The following is a 21,687-nucleotide window of genomic DNA, read 5'->3' on the forward strand; positions in this document are numbered from 1 at the left end:
ACGGCCAGTATAATATTGATTTCATTACTAGAATAAACACACCAATTGTACTTTTTTCCTTGTTCTGGTAAAAAAGGACCTGCTGTATTTTATATATATGACAGATATCCAATTACAAATGTTATTACATTTATTGATTGCTCAAAAGAATTCCAAATCAACCCATTACAAAGCATTCTAGATGGGTAAAAATATCAAAGAATAGTAAACCAAAGAAGTGTGAATAAAGAAAGCTTAAGAAAAACTTTAAAATACTTTATTTATATAAATTTGTTATCTTTACATACATTCAGATGTCTAGAGGCAAATCATTAGGTCTAATTAAATAGTATAGAATATTACTGTCTTCAAAAAAATATGACTTATAGTTCCTACATAACTGAACATTATACTCAAAGCCCCTCGCAAAACACACCTATGCCATTGACGATCTAAGACGCCATACTGACTTACAAGTAAAGAGCAGAGAAATGATTATGAGAATTACAGATTTTGACAAATAAAGGTCATATTTTAATATTTTATGTTGCATCAATCATTGTTGGTCAACTGAATTGTTTTAGTCTTTCATATCAGGTAAAGAATTAGATTTTTATGCATTTAATCTTTTTTCAGCATCAATTTATAACTTGTATATAATTTATTTTAGTTACACAGGCAATAATATTCAAGTGCATGAAAACAGCAGCTTTAAGTGTTAAGAGTAGAATGTCAGTACATTTTTGTGATTTCCTCTAACCAGTAGCACAGGTGGAAGATTTTTAGAGAGAATTTCCACCCATGCCATGTATAGGTGATCAGAAATGGTTGCTTTTCTTGCGACAGGGAGGCTCCTGTTAAACAAATAAGAACAGAAAATTAATTCAACCAACATTTTTAACCAACTTGGAGTCTCATGGATACCATACCATGAGTTATATGCACTTTTAGAACTCAGGATATATTGCTGTAGCATTAATGAAAGGTGCCATACAGTTTCTGTAGTCATGTGTTACTCTCTACCATCTGATCACTTTTTTTCCTAACCCGTATACTTTAGAAGAAGTAGTAAATGGAGAGTAACATAAATAGTTCATTTCCACCAGTATTCTGTCCCTCTCGATGGCGGCTCCAGCCATCTTACCTCTGACGGGGTCTCGGTGCCTTGTTTCGCTCCATCCCTGTTTAGCATCCTCCTCTTTCACCATCCTTGCTAGTGGTGCCCATAGAGTACATGCACTGGCTCTCTTAGTTTCTTAACCGAGCACATACACCAGTTTTACTGTGTCCCTGTCAATCTCTATAAATCTGATCAGTCCTCTGCTCTGCACCTGAACAAAATGGTAGACCTGCTATAAGATGTTACTGTATATGACCTTGCCTGTCATCTAACCTTCAGCTTGTTTATGACTTTGTGCCTGTCTGTTGTTCCTGTCCTGTACTTGACCTCCATACTGTGCCTTCTGCCCTGACTGCCTGCTTGTATCTGACCACTCTTCTGCTTGATCCCTGGAGCTTTGCACTGGTGTCTCGTGACCCACCGGATCAACTGCTCCCAACACTGAAACCACCTAAGGAGGCATTGACTTAGCAGTCTCCACACATGAAGTCCACATCCCTGTACAGAAGTAACGGTAAATACCGGTGAGGGTGCTTAGAGAACGCATGTAGAGGTGGCCAAACGTCATACTGGTTTGGTAGCACAGTGGGTTCACAGCCTCCCTGATAGGGAGTAACACATAACTGCATGATCAGACTACATATGGTTTGTTTGTTATCTGGAACCATGAAGAAACTTAAATCTGCACAAGATCACTTTGCACAAATTGGTAGGGGATCTATAATAAAGACTATTTGCAAAGTTGCTTTGTTTTTTTAATTTATTTTAGATGTATTAGAGTAATAAAAAAAATAAAGTTTGTAAAGAACACATTTTTGACATTTATGGAACATCCATTTAAACCTCCTATACGCATTAGTGAAAATTCAGCTGAATCTACCAATTTCATCAGGATTGCCAGAATATCTAATAATGTATGGCAGCCTCCCTATCCTCTCATGATAGTTAATGTAGGGGGGGAAAGGATCAGGCATGTTGAATTTCAGCGCCCCAGTCTTTTTCTCTCCCTGGAGATAAGCAGCCAGCAGAGGTGTGCCAATCTGCTGACACAGAAATGCAAAAGCTACTGGCATAGCCCTAGCCACATAGTGCACTTTCTACTCTAGAATGACAGACATCAATATATATATATCTTTATTAGAACTAGAAGTTCAGTTTCTTGTTTTACTTACAGAACAATGAGGTTAGCGGAACGAGAATGTTCCTGTAGAAGTTCATTAAGTCGGACTTGACGATAGCTCTGTGAATAAAGGCATATACTGTGTTAAGTATCTTGTAAAGTATGACAATTTTAGACTACTTCTAATAGTGGATGAGAAATATACAAATATTATAATGGAGCACAGTGTAAAGGAGATCTTATGTGCGCCTAAGGGGTTGTCCAGGCAAAAAAAATTATTTTTGCAAGAGGCCGGTGGAGGTGAAAAAAATAAGATCATACTCACCTTTCCCCGATGCCTCACAGCCGGTCCCATCCTGCAGGTCCATTGTTGTCTTCTGGCAGGAGTCCCTGCTGCACGTGAACTACCTATCTGTGACATCCTGGGTCCTTTCCCGAGGCCGCTGATTGGCCTTTGTGGACACAATCAATGGCTTCAGCAGAAGGGATCCAGGGCACCACAGCCGGTGAAGAGTTTCACTTCAAGAAGACATCAGATTAGCAGGACCAGACCATGCTGGGAGGACACCGGAGCACCAGGGACAAGTGAGTATGATTTTTTTTTTAAATGTTCACCTCCCCGGCCTAGATTCACCTCTTTAAAGTTTTTCTATATTCTATATTTTCTATATAATTAGCCAACTATACATAGACAGTCCAACACTGCTCCTAAAGTAATTATTCCTCTTTGTTAACTTTATATAATGCTTTGACTTAAAAGTGAACCTGTCATATGGAGAAATACAGTGCAATATGCAAGCAGCATGTGATAGAGCAGGAGGAACTCAACTGTTATATATTTATGTGGGGAACGTTTAAAGGGGCTCTATCATTGGGAAAAGTTATTTTTAACTAAGCACATCCTTGCATAGCCTTTAGAAAGTCTATTCCACACATATCTTTTGTATGCTAATCACCTCAGTAGTTTTTGAATGAGACCGTTTTTATCCATATGCTAATTAGCCTCCACTGTGCACCCCGGAAGTCTCATTATGCACCCTCTGCTATTCTCTCCTTTGTGTGTTTACAGCACAGGCTGCTGCTGCTGATGACTCATCTCCCTGCTGGCACACACATAGGAGAGAACAGCAGAGAGGGTGCACGATGACAATTTCCTTTGCTGTCTGGAAGCTAATTAGCATATGAATAAAAACGGGCTCATTTTAAAAACTACTGAGGTGATTTACATACAAAAGGTATGTGTGGAATAGCATTTCTAAAGGCTATGCAGGTATGTACTTAGTTAAAAATAACTTTTCCCAATGATAAAGCCCCTTTAAGTATAATTTGTTATTTATCCTTGCTCTTCCTATGCTGAGAAGTGAATGTGGTGGTCCCATCAGCAATATTTCTATGTTCAGTCATATTGGAAAGGCTGTCACTTATAGGACTTCCCCCTCCTTTATTTCTCAGCATAGCAAGAGTAGAGATTTAAATGAATAAAATACAAGTTATACAGAATGTTTTCCCACAAAACTACTGCTCAATTCCTCCTGCTTTATACATACAGTTTTCAGAATGCACTGCATTTTCTATGTCCCGGGTTTCCTTTAAAGGCTTTGCACACTTTAGATATAGAAAAAAATGTACACGTGCTACCTTTTCTCTGAACATCTCAAGCTCTGAATCTGTTATTTTCCATGGGTTTTCTCTTCTTATTTTCTCTGCAGTGGGTACATCATTGGCGCTTTCATGGAGTCTATACGGTTCAATCATCTCTTCAAAAAATTTCCAGCTGTTAAAACATTAACAATACTGTTGTCAATAAGTTCAGCAATTATATGGCTGCTAATTCTATTTCAGCACTTTGTGAGATATTTTGATATAATGTCTTTTTTTAGATGAATGTACAATTATATTGACAGGATTGTGTTCATGTGCTTAAAGTGCACAGCTTTGCATAAATGAATAGTACGCATTAATGCAAGAAAGTTTGTAATATATCTTATGAAAGAAATATGTTTTTTTCTCCACTTTTCAGACTGAGTTACTTTTTATATATTAATCTGTGAAAAGGAGAAGGGGATGCAGAAGCTGCTAGAACACACTCAAGTAATAGCTTCTGTTACATTCTGCTATTCTATTCTTTTAATACTGCAAGGTTTGTAGATAAGTGGCTGCTAGTGCACAGAATGAGGCAATAAATCGATTAACCAGCTAGCAGATACTTCCTATTTCTCCACCTTCTCCATAGATCTTTATGCGTAATGCTGAATATGGAGACAAATATAATGAAAATAAGCAGTCTGATTAAAGATAAGGAGCAGGAGAAAATCTTAATAGTTTGGGAAAAATACAGATCTCCTTAAAGGGATTCTACCATTAAAATCAAATTTTTTCTCATTGACACGTAGGAATAGCCTTAAGAAAGGCTATTCTTCTCCTACCTTTAGAAGTCTTCTCTGCACCACCGTTCGGTACAAATACCAGTTTTCATTTGTATGCAAATGAGTTCTCTTGCAGCACTGGGGGCGGTCCCCAGCGCTCGAACAGCACTGGCGGCGTCCACAATGCTGCGAGAGAACTCTCTCCAGCGCCGCCTCCATCTTCGTCAGCAGCATCCTCTTCAGCTTCTTCTTCCGGCGGTGGCTTGTATCTTCTAGAAGTCTAGGCAGAGCAGACTGCGCATGCCCACAGGCCACGGGAAAATGGCCGCTTGCACAGTATTGTATGTGGCCATTTTCCCGTGGCCTGTGGGCATGCGCAGTCTGCTCTCCCCAAGGCCCGAGGCCTAGAAGTTACAAGTCACCGCTGGAAGAAGACGCTGAAGAGGACGCTGCTGATGAAGATGGAGGCAGCACTGGAGAGCGTTCTCTCGCAGCATTGGGGACACCCCCAGTGCTACGAGAGAGCTAATTTACATACCGAGTAAAACCGGGATTGTAGGCGAACGGCGGTGCGGAGAAGATGACGACAGGTAGGAGACAAGTAGCCTTTCTTAAGGCTATTCTGACGTGGTACGTAGAAAAAATCATGTTGGAGTGATAGGATCCCTTAAAACATATATTACAAAGTTTATAACAGGAGGTACACTTTAAACAGGTACCATGTGTTATACATTCATGTCTTCACACAGTATAATGTCCCATCGTGGCTCCTCCATACAGTATAATGTCCCACTGTGGCCCCTGCATACGGTATAATGTCCCACAGTGGCCCCTGCATACAGTATAATTTCCCATAGTGGCCCACAATGTCCCATAATGGCTCCTCCACACAGTATAATATCCCCTTGCAACCCCTGCACACAGTATAGCGTCCAATAGTTGCTCCTACAGTGTTACTTGCAAATCCAGCAAAATCTCGGATATGGTAGAACTCCAAATTTTTGCCCTACACAATCCTTGAACTATTATTATACTCTAGGGTCTTTTCAGACCTCAAGAGTATAATGGTTAGCGGCCAAGGGGAGGTGACAAACATAAAAACCAGTGTTAGTCACCTCCCCTTCCGGTGCAATTCCCTACTATTTATGGATTTCTTCAATGACGTCACAGACATAGGTTACACCGGCGTCATTATGTGACATGACACCACTCTAACCCACATGATGCAGAGGGCGTCATTGAAGAGGCCTGAAGACAGTAGGGAGTTGCGCTGGAGTCCAGGAGAGGTGAAAAACATTGTTTTTTTATGTTTGTGCACCTCCCCTGGGCCTCTGATCATTATACCGAAACAATAAAGTGGAGCTCCACCACCCAAAATTATAAATAGAAAAAATTATAAACACATGAGCTGAGGGCTACATGGAGAAAGCTCTGTACTGTGTCACGGAGTCTATGTAAGTAAACCAAAATAAAGAAAAAAGTTCTCCAGCATGCCTAATAAAATTTATCCTTTACTTCAAATAGTCATGGATGACATCTCCCTCACAGTCTCCTTAGACTATATTCACACACCAGTTAATAATGGCTGTGTGAGGTCTGTGTGCCATAGATCAGCATTAAATTCAATTCAAGTGAAAGAACACTAAAATGTATGGGGATCCAAAAAACCTCGGGTGAAATAAATGAATGTTTTTCACAGCCATTTTGTACCTCGGTCATGTGAATGTAGCCTTACTTGCGATCATCATAAGACAAGTGTGATTACTATGGGTAGTGTGACTAGGCTGAAGCTGTCCCCGCCCCCATGACTACTTAGGGTAATTTGCGTACAACTTTTTATACTTTCAAACATTTATAACTTTACTTTGCAGCAACAGAAAGATTACAGAAGGGCAGCAATGCAAAGGGAATTATTTGATCCTGCACATTATGGGGAATTTATGATGGAAAAACCAAGAGACAGTTTCCCTTTAAGTAAAGCTTCACTTGATAGCTATATAGGTGGGACAAAGAGCTCCATATCGACTTAAATGAACTTTGTATGTAACTTTGTGTTGTTGTATTATAAAAGTTAATAGAATGACAAAGTTGATAAATCCTGTATACTTTCACACAAATGTACTAGCTATTATTGTAAAGCAATGCTGAAGATTATAAAGAGCTGTAATAATAACAAGAACAATGACAGTTATAATATAATAAAATAATAATGACTGCATAGTTAATAAACACTCTAAAACTTTACAGCAAATGCGCAGTTAGACCATTTTCGATGTACTTGATCCATGGGGGCCCTGTATTGCTGTATCGGTAAATGAGTTTTATGTTACTCCTGCTTACCGACAGTTCCCTACCTATAAAACAGGTAATAAAAGTATTGTAGTTTGATGCAGCAAGTCTGACAATATGCCACTGTTACATACCTTTCTTTGCTTGGCTTAGTGTTAATGTCTGCAACAATATATACATCGGCAAATTTAATGCGGAACTTACTGAGAAGTGCGGCCATCCTGTGAAGATAAAGAATAAAATATGAATGTAATGTGCCTGTGGTTCCTAACTAATTTCCATCCAAATGAAAAGCTACAAAAATAAATTCTACTTTAGGTAGGATATATTTTCCTTCCTCTCTGAGATGCTTACAAGAAGGAAAATATGCCTGGACCCTGGGGAAATAAATATATATATTTGATGAACATTTAATTACAGTCTTTAAAAAGAATAATGAAGACGTGCCGCATTTACATAAGATTATTTTCAGTCTTTGAAGTTTATAAAATAAAGCCGGACAAACTATTTGCATAATTACATCAATTTTTCATCTTCAATACGGTTCACTTTTCCGCCCATAAAGATTCGCAGTTTACAATCCTTCCATTTCTTTCTCAGGGTAAGAATATGTGGAAGAAGTAGCGTCAAGCCTAAAAAAAACAAACACATTTCATACAAGAGGAGTAAGGCCAACCTGAACATTGGGTTACCATGCAATTCTACCCTATTATAAACCTACCACCAACAGAATTTAGCTCCCTCGTGCCTTGACCTTTCCAACTTTCCGAAAAGTAGCAATTCACCTTAAGTTCTGTGTAGTTCTTATACTGAGGAAGCGAAAAACTCCATAAAGAAGAGGGGCTTATCTTCTGAATCCCCTCCACTCTGTCTATGCTGCTCTCCACCAGTATTTGTTGTTTATTTGCTAATGGGGGATGAAATGGTGGCATCATATTGGTGGCTCATGACCAGTGATGGCCTGCTCCAGTAATGTCACCGCTTCAGCCCCATCAATAAACATTGGTGAGGAGCAACGAAGGCCGATTGCCAGGGAATGTAGTCGGTAAGTGCACTCACTTTCCTATTTAAATATATCCACTACAAGTTCTTTCTTAAACCAGAACTTTAACTTTAAGGAAAGGATTTGGGGTGGTTAACAAATCTACAGTAAGCATATTAATTTATATGCCTGGGATAAAAACATATCTATACTATGATAAAAAAAAAAGTCAAGTGATTTATGCTGCTTTATCTGAGAGCAAAATATGCTAGAGAGGGGAAAACTTGTATCATGTGATAGGTGTATATGATTTAGGGGAAGGATTTCTAAATATAAGACACAGTAACTACTCCGAGGATTCCTAAGGCCAGATTCACACTGGGTTTTTTGGTCTGGAACCTGAGGCGGAGGCCGTCTCAGGTTCCGGACCAAAAACGGGTAGCCGTGCAGTGCACCGGCATCCAGCCACGAACTCCACTCCGGATTAGGCCTAATGAATGGGCCTAGTTGGGAGGAGGGAGTTAGTTAGGCGGATTCGTGAGGCGAACGGCTCTCAGGAAAAAGACCTGACTGGCTACCATTGATTTCAATGGAAGCCGTCTTTTTGGTCAGGATTTTGAGGTGAATACAGCGTCAAAATCCTGACCAAAATATCCTGTGTGAACTCAGCCTAAGGAAGACAGTAAGGCTGAAGCCCCATGTTATGAGAAAGCTGCTTTTTTGGTTGCAGATTTTGCTTTGTTGGTTTTTTGTTTTTCTTCAAGTTGCAGTCTCAGCTTCAGAGTCCTGATTTCCTTGCCCAAACAGAGTGATTAACTGCTTTCCCTGTGTCAATGTGTATGCAGAAGACTGTCATTCACTGTGTGTATGAGCGAGGAAAGCAGGACTCTTACGGTTTTCCCTAGGAGTCCTGTCAGGCTCCTGCTCCAAATGACATACATATTATAGAGCATAGTTTATCTCTCTCTATTATATCCTGCTCTCAGATAGGTCAGCAGATATCGTGGAAGGTCCACTTTAAATGCAGTAAATTATTTCTTACATATCCTTGCATTATATCTTACCTCCATCATCAAATAGCCACCAAACATCAATAGTGCCTTTCCCTTGCTTCTTCTTAAATTGTTCACTAGCCTCTACAAGTCTCTGGTTATACTCGCCCATGTGCATTGTTGGACTTGTACTGATTTCTAAAACATGAAGGAAAAATAATAAATTGTTGCCACTAGACACCAGCAATTCCATTGTAGATGACAGCAGAGTGCCATTAAAAATGCATCTTCATATTCCAAGGTAGAGACTGAATTTGATTATAAAATCTCATATATTTAATATCATACTCCAAAATATGGAAATTTTAGCTGCCTAGAACAAAGGAAATGGATTTGTCAAATTAAACAGTAGGCTGAAATGAGAACAATGCAAACAGTTTAAGAAATGTCATCTTAAATTATTTAGTGGATGTAAGATCATAGCCCACATTATTTAAAAGTATCAATCTTGACTTCTGTAATGTTTTTTTTCCCTGCAGATGCTTAGTCTGTCTGTCAGATCCATTCTTTATTGGTAGGTTGTTTAACATATTTTGTTAACAAAACTACATTCATTTTTACAAAATGTTCCCCTTTTCCCTGACCCGCTATGACATGGAACATTGATTAGGAGGCAGGAAAAAATTCAGACCCCAGTGTATAATAAATGGAGGCCCGGGAGAGATGTAAAAGATAATAAAAAAAACATTCACACTTACTTCTTTGGGCCTCCTCGCAGTTCCTGGCTTTTTTCTTATGTCATTTGGTGCTCGTCTGTGATGTCATCAGCCTGGAGGTCAGGGTGGAGATTGGGCCACCCACAGTCATATGGGCATGCCAAACATGATGTCATGACGCTTAGTATCCCCAGTTGACCGTTCAGGCCCAGTCAATGCTGAATCCAGGCCGATGACATCACAAAAAAAGCACGAGACACAAGGCGGGCAAAGAAATGTAACGGGAAGTGAGTATAAGTGTTTGGGTTTTTTTTATCACCCCCCCCCTTCCCTCTGGGCCTCCACCTATTATACTCTGACGTCTGAAGAGACCCCAGAATATAATGCGATGGACATTTTAGTTTGCCATGACAAATCTCAATTTGTTCAGTTTCATAGTTAGGACAAACCTGGCTCATTACGAGCCAATTCGCCCATCGGTAATGGAAATGGAAAAAAATGCAGCTGTGACATATTGTTATGGGTTATGTTTTTATAGCATTCACTGTGTTGTAGAAATGTTATTGACATGTTATTTATATTCTGCAGGTCAGTAGGATCATGGTAATATCAAATGTATGTAGTTTTTTTGAAAAAAAAAAACCCATAGAAGGTAAGTAATGACTGGTCTGCGAATCTTCCACAGGCTCCACTGTGTCATGCCAACTAGTCACTACCTCCTGTTGATACTCTAGGGGCAGCAGTCAGTTTCAATATGGCGGTGCCTACATGTGGCCGTTTAGAAGCTGTGCTTGTAATTGATTACAGCATCTAACAGGTTAAACGCAGAAAATGTTGCCATCCTGAGAACTCTCCGAACTTCCCTACCTAGATAAAAATATATGCTTAAGTCCTCTTGTAGGAAGGGGTTAATAAAGGGGTCCTTCAAACATTTATGTAATATTCACTACTAAAATTGGGCTCTAATTTTTAATTCTTTAGATTGCTACTTTATTTGTGTGCCATTGTCCTCAGGTGTGTTAGACCTCTGGAAATCTCATACATGGTAATGTATCAGTAACACCCAGTTTGTGACTTATAGTCGTAGACGTAAGAAAAGTAGACGAGTAGACGTAAGAAAGTAGAAGAGTAGACGTAAGAAAAGATGATTCAGAATTGATATATTATGGTGAATAAAATTATTCACTAAAACAAATTCACTCAAATTATTCACAATTATTCACAAAAACAGTCAAATCAGTTCCTCTTTAGGATCAGGAGGACCAAAGCTAATTTTTAGGATTTGTCTGACTGAGATGTCATAAATGTTCAATACCAATAATCCCCTTCCAAATTGGAAACATTGAATAATATATTGTACTAGAGGGAGGACCCGGCTTCGCACGGGTATATTACATTTTATGTTTGTGTAGTGGCCCCATAAGAATTGTCCAATTTTGCATTGTTGTATTTTGTATGTTGTTTGTGTGTATGTCCATAAGCATCATGTGATTATGTGTATCTCATTTTGAATGTCAGTGAAAAACCTGTGATCAGTTGTTATGGATACCTGGAGTAAAGCTGTATCTAATCCTTCCCCATGTAGTACTGTGTTTAGATGCAAGTATCTAATCCTACGGCATGTGGTACTGTGTGCAGACGTGTGTATCTAATTCTATGGCGTGTACAACTGTGTGAAGACACGTGTATCTAATCCTCCCCTGTGTGGTATTGTGTGAAGAGGCACGTATCTAATCCTACGGCGTGTGGAACTGTGTGTAGACGCGCGTATCCAATCCCCCAGCATGTGGTACTGTGTGCAGACGCGCGTATCGAATCCTATGGCATGTGGTAGTGTGTGTAGATGCGCGTATCTAATCCTCCCCCGTGTGGTACTGTGTGCAGATGCGTGTATCTAATCCTCCCCCGTGTGGTACTGTGTGCAGAGACGCGTATCTAATTCTCTGACTTGTGGTACTGTTTGCAGAGGCATGTATCTAATCCTCCAAAGTGTGGTACTGTGTGCACACACACGTATCTAATCCTCCCCTGTGTGGTATTGTGTGAAGAGGCGCGTATCTAATCCTTCGGCGTATGTAACTATGTGTAGATGCGCGTATCTAATCCTTCGGCATCTGGAACGTGTGCAGACGCACGTATCAAATCCTTCAGTGTGTGGAACTGTGTGCAGAAGTGCGTATTTAATCCTCTGGTGTGTGGGACTGTGTGCAGACCCGTGTATCTAATTCTACGGCATGTAGTACTGTGTGTAGACGCGCGTATCTAATCCTATGGCGTGTACAACTGTGTGAAGACACGTGTATCTAATCCTCCCCTTTATGGTATTGTGTGAAAAGGCACGTATCTAATCCTACAGCATGTGGTACTGTGTGCAGACGCGTGTATCTAATCCTATGGCGTGTACAACTGTGTGAAGACATATGTATCTAATCCTATGGCATGTGGTACTGTGTGCAGAGGCATGTATCTAATCCTCCAAAGTGTGGTACTGTGTGCACACACACGTATCTAATCCTCCCCTGTGTGGTATTGTGTGAAGAGGCGCGTATCTAATCCTTCGGCGTGTGGAACTATGTGTAGACACGCGTATCTAATCCTACTGCATGTGGTACTGTGTGCAGACGCGTGTATCTAATCCTATGGCGTGTACAACTGTGTGCAGACGCGCGTATCTAATCCTCTGGAGTGTGGAACTGTGTGTAGACGCGTGTATCTAATCCTAAGGCCTGTGGTACTCTGTGCAGACGCGTGTATCTAATCCTAAGGCCTGTGGTACTCTGTGCAGACGCGTGTATCTAATCCTATGGCGTGTACAAATATGTGCAGATGCGCGTATCTAATCCTCTGGAGTGTGGAACTGTGTGTAGACGCCTGTATCTAATCCTTCGGCATGTGGAACCATGTGCAGACACACGTATCAAATCCTTCAGTGTGTGGAACTGTGTGCAGAAGTGCGTATTTAATCCTCTGGTCTGTGGGACTGTGTGCAGACCCGTGTATCTAATCCTCTGGCGTGTGATACTGTGTGCTGATCTGTGTATCTAATCCTCTGATGCGTGTATCTCAGTTTGGATATCAGTGTTGTATTGTGCATGTGGAGTGACCGTGTGTATTGCAGTTGGAATATGAGTGAAAGTCTTGCAGGTTTGTATTGGCTAAGGGGGGGGGGGGCATTGTGTTTGGAATGCTGTATCTCAGCAATGGTGCGTCCGAGCGAGTTGGAGTCTCGTCTTAAACCTTCCCGGATACCTGAAGTGTCTCTGTACCAAATTTGGTGAAGATCGGTCCAGTTGTTTGGTTCGCATTAGAACACAGACAGACAGACAGACAGACAGACAGAAATTCATTTTTATAATATAGGGAGATGTACTAATATATTGATTTCTCCATTTCTGGCCATGTCAGGGTGGGAAAGCACAGACTGCGGGATCTTCAATAGGAGTACTGAGGAAAAGAACTAACAAATATGAAATCATTTTCTTTATCCTCTAGTTAAACTAGTTATACATTTTCCACAATATTATAATTCTTACATATGACTTCAAATATGATAAAATGAAGTAAGCCTTACTGTTTTGATAGGACAGGGGAGTTTTTATTTTGCTGTGCCGGTTCTGTGAGAGCTGGTAACTTGGAGAGCAATTACAGTGATAGATGGCCTGTCATGTGGGCACTAAGAGTGGCGATTAGTAGCTCTTGACATGTTCAGTATTGCACAACATAGCGTAATGGGAGAGGTGATAACACCATCAAGCATTTGAAGTGCATCTTTCCACAAATTGTTATCTTCTCAGAATACTGTCAGAAACAATTCACTGGAGCTTGTATATTTACAATATTTTTTTTAAACAAAAAATTGCAATAAATTTAGGGGCATTTGAGTAAAGATAATTTCTTGATTCTTGTTTAGGTTATTATTTTTTGTTCTAAAATATCTAACTTAGAAACAATGCTTTTCTAATATTTTCTTCATGAATTCTCATGATGGTAATAAAACCTCATAAAGCATCTAATCAGGAAACATAACTTATACAGGGGCACTGGAAACATGGTGAGCATATAGAAAACATTACACTACTACCAACCGCCACAAAGATGGATATCCATCATACCGGGCAATAGACAAACTCAGCAAGATGGTGTGGACATGAAATAATCCCTTTGTCTTGTCTTAATAAAGATAGACACTGACTGCTTTTCAGTTGCCGCACAATTCCTCACAATGTTATAGTAGTCTATTTATCAGATAAAAAGAAAACAATGCTTTGCCTTTAAAGAGGTTTTCTTATCTTATAAAATTATGGAAAAAATACTTACCGGTATTTCTGTATGAATATTTTATAGGTTACACTACAAAAGTTCAAAAGTATGTTTTTCATTTTTGTGGACAGTTCTGTACAGTGCCTATGTTACAATGCTGCCAGAGCTTACTCTAGATGAAATTACCAATCTGAAGGACTGCAATTCCCATAATTCCTCCCTTCTCTGACATATATTGCCTTTATATACAGTGCCTGAAAACCTATTATATCTATTATTATAGTTTGCAATGTAATTTTGTAATTATCCTCTTTCTTTCCTGCTATTCTCCTACTCACTGAACACTACACTATCTACTGCTCAGTATGTGAAACACAATCCTTACAGAGAATGAGAGAGAAAGGAGATGCCAGAGAATAGTTGAGATAAAAACATGTGATCTGTGAATTCCTATACTACAGGGAGGGAAGGATATCCATGTGTTCAGGGTATAAGACACCCCTTAGGGAGATAAACACTAGGTCCATGGTCCTGTAAATGCCTGCGAGGCTTGCTAACAGACGGTATATTAGTAAGTGACTAGTCTTACTGTATTTAACCCATTTTCCAACATTTTTTAAAGATTGAAATAATCCCTGGACCAATCACAATTGATAGTTGAATGGCTGTCTGACAACCATTATATTACGCTTCATAATCAAAGGTAAGTATGACAGGGGTTACAATCTTCTCTATCATTGTATATGTACTGCACCCATGGACTAGATAATAATGCATTATTTTCGTCACAAGGGAATCATTAATGAAAATTGGACAAACTAATGATGGCATATAAATTATTTTGCAGACAGAAAGTTTCTTGAGCATCACACATCTATAGTTGTGTACACTTTATCATTTGTCTTTGTCTGGTCTTTTCTATTTTTTCAGAGTATAAATAGCTCTTGACAAGTTTATTCCAATGTTATCATACAGACCGTGCCAGCGTATCTATCTCACTGACCCTGTCAACACCAGCAATCACAAATTCAATGCATATATTTGTATATAAAATCATTTTAGTCAGGAATAAAATTACATTAAAATACAATGTACGATCAGTTTGCAGAGAACATGACATGGTTTGGAATCTGAAAAGTTGATAATATATTTAAATTGACTTGTTTTTGTAAAATATTCCTTTTTTAGTTCAAGTTCATTTCCTCAGGAGGATAATTCATATTCATAAATATGTTGTAAGTTTTGTAGGCTGCCATATTATCTGTCCAGCTGTCTTGCTTAATTTAGGAGTTCTTATGTCAAGCTTCTACCCTCATAAAATGCGTTGAAACTGACAGAAAATGAAAGGCTTTGCATTGCCACAAGTAATGGGTAAATATAATTTATGCATATTTAATGAAGACCCTCATAGTCGGCTTTTTCTATAAAAGTACTGTTGGCAGCTGGCACTTAAAGGAGTTTACCAAGACTTGATCATGATGTTTTAACCTTAGGATAGGTCACTAATATCAGATCATTGGGGTTCTGAAATCCTGTACCAGATCTAAAGAGTGTAGAGCAGAACACAGCCGTGTAGTAATGGAAATTTTCACAGGCATACTATGTACTAGCAGGTTAGGGTTGGTTCACATCTGCATTGGTATTCCTTCGGGGGACCCCCCCTCCCCCGAACGGAATACCAAATGCAATTGCAAGCGGTGTGCTGTGAAAGCACACGGATCCCCATAGACTATAATGGGGTCCATGTGCTTGCCACGAGATCTCCGCACAGAACATGCGGACTGGAAAGCACTTCACAATCTACATTCCTGTCCGCATGATTCATGCAGGCAGCGCGCGGCAAGCACACGGATCCCATTATAGTCTATGGGGTTCGTGTGCTTTTACTGCACAGCGCTTGCAATTGCATTTGGTATTACATTTGGGGGGGTTCCCCTGGCACCTCCCCCGGACGGAATACAAATACAGATGTGAAGCAACCCTTATATCAGGTAGGGGATTCAGTTATGTACTAATATTTGATATTTGTCAATACCCCAATATGCACTGGGTGATGTGTACAGTCTCTACATCTATGCTACATCTATGACAGTTCCATGTATGTCTGTAAAACAGCGAGCTTATGCTGAATAATAACCCTACCACATCTCTTGACAATTTTGTATAACTTTATGCATTGCAATGCTTTATCATTAGAATCGAACCGAAACATAGAATACAGATGAAATGTAATTTTGGTTGCAAAGTGAACACCATAAAAACAAAGCCTCTAAAAAAATTTGCACAAATGTTTTTTTCCTCCAGTTCCACCCCATTCTGAATTTTCTGGTAAACCATGCCCAATTTATATTAAGCCAACTCCTTTTTTGTGTACGGCAAAGTCTCACATGGTGAGCCACAGCGAGAAACCACTAAGGAAAAGACTGCGGGAGAAACAAAGTCTGCAAAGTTTTCCTTTGTGGACTTTCTGTCACTATTATACCTAAATAGAAACCGCCAACGTTTCTGTAGGTATAATTGACATGCTGCGATTTACAAAAATGCCAGAGTATACATGTGATACATGGCTTGTGTGCCAGAGTTTGTTAAAAAGACCTCCCTCCAGACTATTAGACTGCTAGATTCTTAGAGTTCATTTGAGCTATTCCATAACTTTTTACACATTCATATACATAGCTGCTGTCAATTTTTTTGTTTCCAAAAATTTTAGCTTCAGGGTGATCTCACAGCTAAATGAGTTAGTACATATTAGATTTAGGTCAGCCAGCCAAATGTAACTGTCTGATAATATAATGAGTATAGGTCAACCCAAGAGTCCCCTAACAGCAGAAAAAGGGGATAAAAGGATTAGATATGTTGAATTTCAACATGCTTGATCATTAGTATATATTATAACAGAGGGGAATGACTGCAGCCTATTCCCCTCTCCCCATTGAGTTAAATGTGTAGATTAATCCAAAAGCTAGCTAATATGTAGAAGCAGGAACGGCTCTATATACTTGCCATCTGAATTCCTATAAAGCTTCCCGCAAGCAACATAATAGTTCTTAATTTGGCATACATTAATGAAGACTAATATACGGACTAGAAATCAGTATATATAAAATGATACTGTAAGTAATGAATTCCCTACTATGGAAATCCACTAGGGGCCCCACACATTCTGCTTAGAAGATGGCCATTGATCTTGATAGAACTCTGTTGGCGAAGCCGGGGTCTTTAGCTTCCTAGTGATATCTTCGGCTCAGTGCAGACCTGCTACATCGACCCCAAGGCAAGAGGAAAAGAGCTTCATCGAGTTTCTTGGTAACGGGACTTGGTAAGTATTACATTTTCTTTTTTTTTTTTATATGGCACAACTATTGTGTTGGAACACTGCTGAGCATTATACTGTGTATATAGGTTCTTGTCATCCAGGAAGACTTAAAGACTTAAGAATCTTATTGCATTCCTAATTTACTAATTCTGAACATTTTCCTAGAGTTTCACATTGAGCCGTACATTTGTATCACAAAACTTTACAAACTTGGTTCAAGACACACAAATATGCTGAATGGAGAACTCAACGTATTGCTGTCAGTAGCGAAAAATGAGTCAATAGCATCTAATACTGGAGGCCGATATACAATAGAATCCACTGCATCAGATCTAATTTATGTATTTTCCTGCAATCACTTTATTTGTGAATACATAAGCAGGAAATCAGGCTGCTTACCATGCAATAAGTGTGAACTCCCTTCAAGCTAAATGCAAATGTCGCTATAGCTAAAGTACGCTATTATTTAGTGGGTGCTATTTTGACAGCTCAACATAACATAAATAGTTATAAGTAGAAATCCTTGTAATGTATATAAATGACACCGCTATTCCTTCAGGCTCTAATTTTAATTTAGATGAAGTCATATATTTTCCTTTCAGGAACTATTTTGTAAATTATTTAGAAAATGGAATAACTCACACAAACACAATAACAACTTTTTTTTTTTTTTTGGGGGGGGGTTCTCTTAAAGTATATAGTTAGTTTTAATACCAACTCTCACAATTCTATAACCGTGAGATATAGTCTAAAGAAAACCTGTGAAAACTCTGCAATGGGGTTACCTTTATTAGACACTTGACTAGAAATATTCAGCTTGGTGGATTTCCCGAAGAACCTGCGAATTCTACTATGCCCATCTTGAAATTCACTGTCTTTAATGGTTGCTTCAAGTGCCAGTCTCTCTTGTTCTAGTCTCTGGAACTCTTCTAGAAAATAGTATATGAAGACAGAAAAAGTTAGGATAGATTCTGGAGACTTAAATGTTGACTACATTTTCAGACAACTTAGACTAATTTAATAGAGGATATGATTCTGGACCACAATTTAATGTAGTCTAATTAAACATGGCGCTGTTTTCTGACTCTCGATCCTCTCCAAAGTTCCTGCCACTAGGTTTTTCCTTTCTAGCTTGTTTGCAATTCACTCCTTGTTACTAGGGAAGGTCCATCCATACATACCATCCAAAAGCAAGATATCTTCCTAGTGAGTGGAGGGTGGAGGGGTTGATTCTCCTCACAGCCTGTCAGCAAACAACTTGCTGTGTGAAAAGGACTGAACATTCAGCAAATCTCACAGCTTACAATTTAAGGAAAGTCTTCTATATACTTGTTTCTACTTGCTTGTGTATTTAGACATGGGACTTTATGACAGGCAGCAAGCAACTTTTGTGACTGTGCTCATAGATTGTTGTTTTTTTCCTGTGTTTTAGCTGCATACCTGCATGTATTTGCCCTGCATTTGTAGTTCAGTATTCCTGGATCTCCTATATTATGGTCACTTGGTCTTTTCTCAGGTATTTGTTTGCTACTGTACAGTCACTCCTGGCAGAATTACATATGAAGAGACCAATACTATCAGTAATGGGAGGCAGACTGCTCTTTACTGTACACATCCACAGCCTTTGTAGATCAATTGTTTTTGGACGTGAGGATATATAATTTGTTTATGTTTAATTTTGTATTATTTCCTTTTTGTATTTCAAATCCAGGGAAAGGGGGTGATTTGAATTTTTTTATTTTTCAAATTTTAAACTTTCTTTTTTTAACTATTTCATTAGCTCCACTAGGGGACTTGAACCTGCAATTGTTTTATAGCATGTCCCATATACTGCAATACAACTGTATTGCATTCTATGGGACTTTTGCTATATAGCTATTGGGGCTGGTCATAGAAAGCTTTCAGCTGTCATAAAAACAGGATGGCTCCTGCAATCTCTACACATCGGGAGCTGTCCTGCACAGATAAAGCTGGCCCCAGGGGGGTTTACTCTGGGTGGGGGGGGGCACAACACAGTGCAGTGTCTCCATCTTTAAAGCCCCAGCAATCTCCGTAGGGCTTAGTTCACACATGAATACCATGTAGCGTAATTTGGTCCGGAAAAAAAAAGCTTCCTAATTAGGAAGTGGTTTTTGGACTTTGAGGCCTGTGTCCTGGGTCATGTGACGTCCAACGTCATTGAAGAAGGATGGCAGCAGAGGCCGACAGCGTAGGAGCCTGGGGACAGGTAAGAAACAGTCGTTTTTTATGTTTTTATTCCCCCGGGTCTCCGATTATTATACTCTGGGGTCTTTACGAGCGCTCCCATTGAAGTGAATGGGAAGTGTTCGGGAGCCTTCCGCAGCGCTCGCGTGTACGGCTGTGAATGAGGATTTTTACAAGCCTGGCGTTACTCTGTGTGAAGGCAGCCTTAGTGAAAAAGTCATGCATGATGTTTGAGGGGGCTGCCCCTAGAAGGCAGCAAACAGAGGCACTGTTTTCCTATTTACATCTTGGAAAACAGATTTGCATATTTTTCTCACAATTCCCCAGTGGAGAGAAAAAGGCTTTTTACTACTCCATACGCCTGCGAAGGTGCACACTCGGTATTCCCGGACCTACATTTTTATCATGTTTCCAGGGCCCTTATCGATCAGCTGATTGAAGGGGCTTTGGCCCTTGGGTGGTATTGCAGCTCAGTACAATTTCCCAATGCTTGAATAGGATTGAGCTGCAAAATAACAACGTAACTGATAAACATGACATCTCAGTAATATTAAAGTTTCAGAAGTGATCTGGTGGTATTTCTTAATATAGTTGCACTGAACATGTAACTCAAGCTAGACTGATACATACTATACACATACTAATGTATGGAGCGCAACTTAACAGGTGCAGAGGTTGTGATCACACCACAATGCATGAGTCTTAAGAGGCCCATAAGGTGTATTTTCCCAATATGAAGAGACCAGTACTACAAATGATATCTTATAACTGAGGCGCCTGGTACAGATATAGCAATGGGGCCTAGGAGCTTCATGTTACGCCTCTGCTAATGTATATACTGTATTAACACTGCATTAATATTTTTATATATTCAAATACAAAAATGTACAAGGAATTACAATAAAAATTGGATAATATAATGGCCAATTTCTATCGTGAATGGTACATATTTCCATCAGAGAAAGGGGCATCATTCAGAATTAAGCATTAAGAGGTTTGTTATCCATTAATGTGATAGGAGCACTAGACTGTGGTAAAGGTTCCTCACTGGGAAAGTTACCTTTTATTGTACAAGAATGAAGTACAGAGCTAATCTTCCTTGTCTGGCAAATGGCGTATAAAAATGGTTTCTACACAGTGCATAGTCAACTGATACGGACTTCAATTACCCATCTGACACTTACGATCGTTAATACTTCTTCTTTAATTAGGCTGTGCTATAATAACAGGATGGCTGTATTTAATAGGATATAACATTAATCATCCATATGATGCATACAGAAAGGTTATCCCTAATAATTCTCTCAGTATTTTCATCAAAAATCTCTTCACAAAACAGGTTTCTCACATAACTATCCTCAGCACATACAGGGGACTCAAAAAGGTTCATCACGTTTTTGTTTAGCCTACGAAATAATACGTGGAACCGCATTATAATCTGAACACGAGGTGACCTTCTGCAGCACAACTGAGAGCTCCTACGCTTTCTTTTACAGGTTATGAGGGGTTAGTGCATGCTGTTTTGTGGCGCTGATTTTAATGCTGAATCCGCCTCAAAATCAACCTCCCAAAAAAATCCTCCCAATAGAGTTCTATTGGGAGAGTTTTTATGGAGACTGATTTTGAGGTGGATTCACCGTCAAAATCAGCGCCAAAATACTGCACTGACCCTTCATAACCTGTAAAAAAAAGCATAGGTCCCCATAGTCCCCTGTATGTAGTAAGGATAGTTATGTGAGAAACCTGTTTTGTGAAAAGAGTTTTAAGCGTTCAATATATATATACAGTCCTATGAAAAAGTTTGGGCACCCCTATTAATCTTAATCATTTTTAGTTCTAAATATTTTGGTGTTTGCAGCAGCCATTTCAGTTTGATATATCTAATAACTGATGGACATAGTAATATTTCAGGATTGAAATGAGGTTTATTGTACTAACAGAAAATGTGCAATATGCATTAAACCAAAATTTGACCGGTGCAAAAGTATGGGCACCTCAACAGAAAAGTGACATTAATATTTAGTAGATCCTCCTTTTGCACAGATAACAGCCTCTAGTCGCTTCCTGTAGCTTTTAATCAGTTCCTGGATCCTGGATAAAGGTATTTTGGACAAACAATTCAAGTTCAGTTAAGTTAGATGGTCGCCGAGCATGGACAGCCCGCTTCAAATCATCCCACAGATGTTCAATGATATTCAGGTCTGGGGACTGGGATGGCCATTCCAGAACATTGTAATTGTTCCTCTGCATGAATGCCTGAGTCGATTTGGAGCGGTGTTTTGGATCATTGTCTTGCTGAAATATCCATCCCTGACGTAACTTCAACTTCGTCACTGATTCTT

The 21,687-nt window shown here is 39.4% G+C and overlaps 1 protein-coding gene across 1 annotated transcript in view; it reads right to left on the bottom strand.

The window, feature by feature from the left end:
* Positions 1-697: 697 nt before the first annotated feature.
* Positions 698-21,687, bottom strand: part of SLC12A1 (solute carrier family 12 member 1) — an 86,713-nt gene continuing 65,723 nt past the window's right edge. The window contains exons 20-26 of the mRNA XM_075273442.1: positions 17,926-18,069; positions 8,921-9,046; positions 7,395-7,506; positions 7,009-7,095; positions 3,858-3,993; positions 2,272-2,339; positions 698-833 (exon numbers count right to left, since the gene is read on the bottom strand). Coding sequence (XP_075129543.1) covers positions 698-833; positions 2,272-2,339; positions 3,858-3,993; positions 7,009-7,095; positions 7,395-7,506; positions 8,921-9,046; positions 17,926-18,069 — 809 coding nt within the window. The remainder of the gene's footprint in view (positions 834-2,271; positions 2,340-3,857; positions 3,994-7,008; positions 7,096-7,394; positions 7,507-8,920; positions 9,047-17,925; positions 18,070-21,687) is intronic.

The sequence above is a fragment of the Leptodactylus fuscus genome, chromosome 5 (assembly GCF_031893055.1).
Source record: "Leptodactylus fuscus isolate aLepFus1 chromosome 5, aLepFus1.hap2, whole genome shotgun sequence".
Taxonomy (NCBI): domain Eukaryota; kingdom Metazoa; phylum Chordata; class Amphibia; order Anura; family Leptodactylidae; genus Leptodactylus; species Leptodactylus fuscus.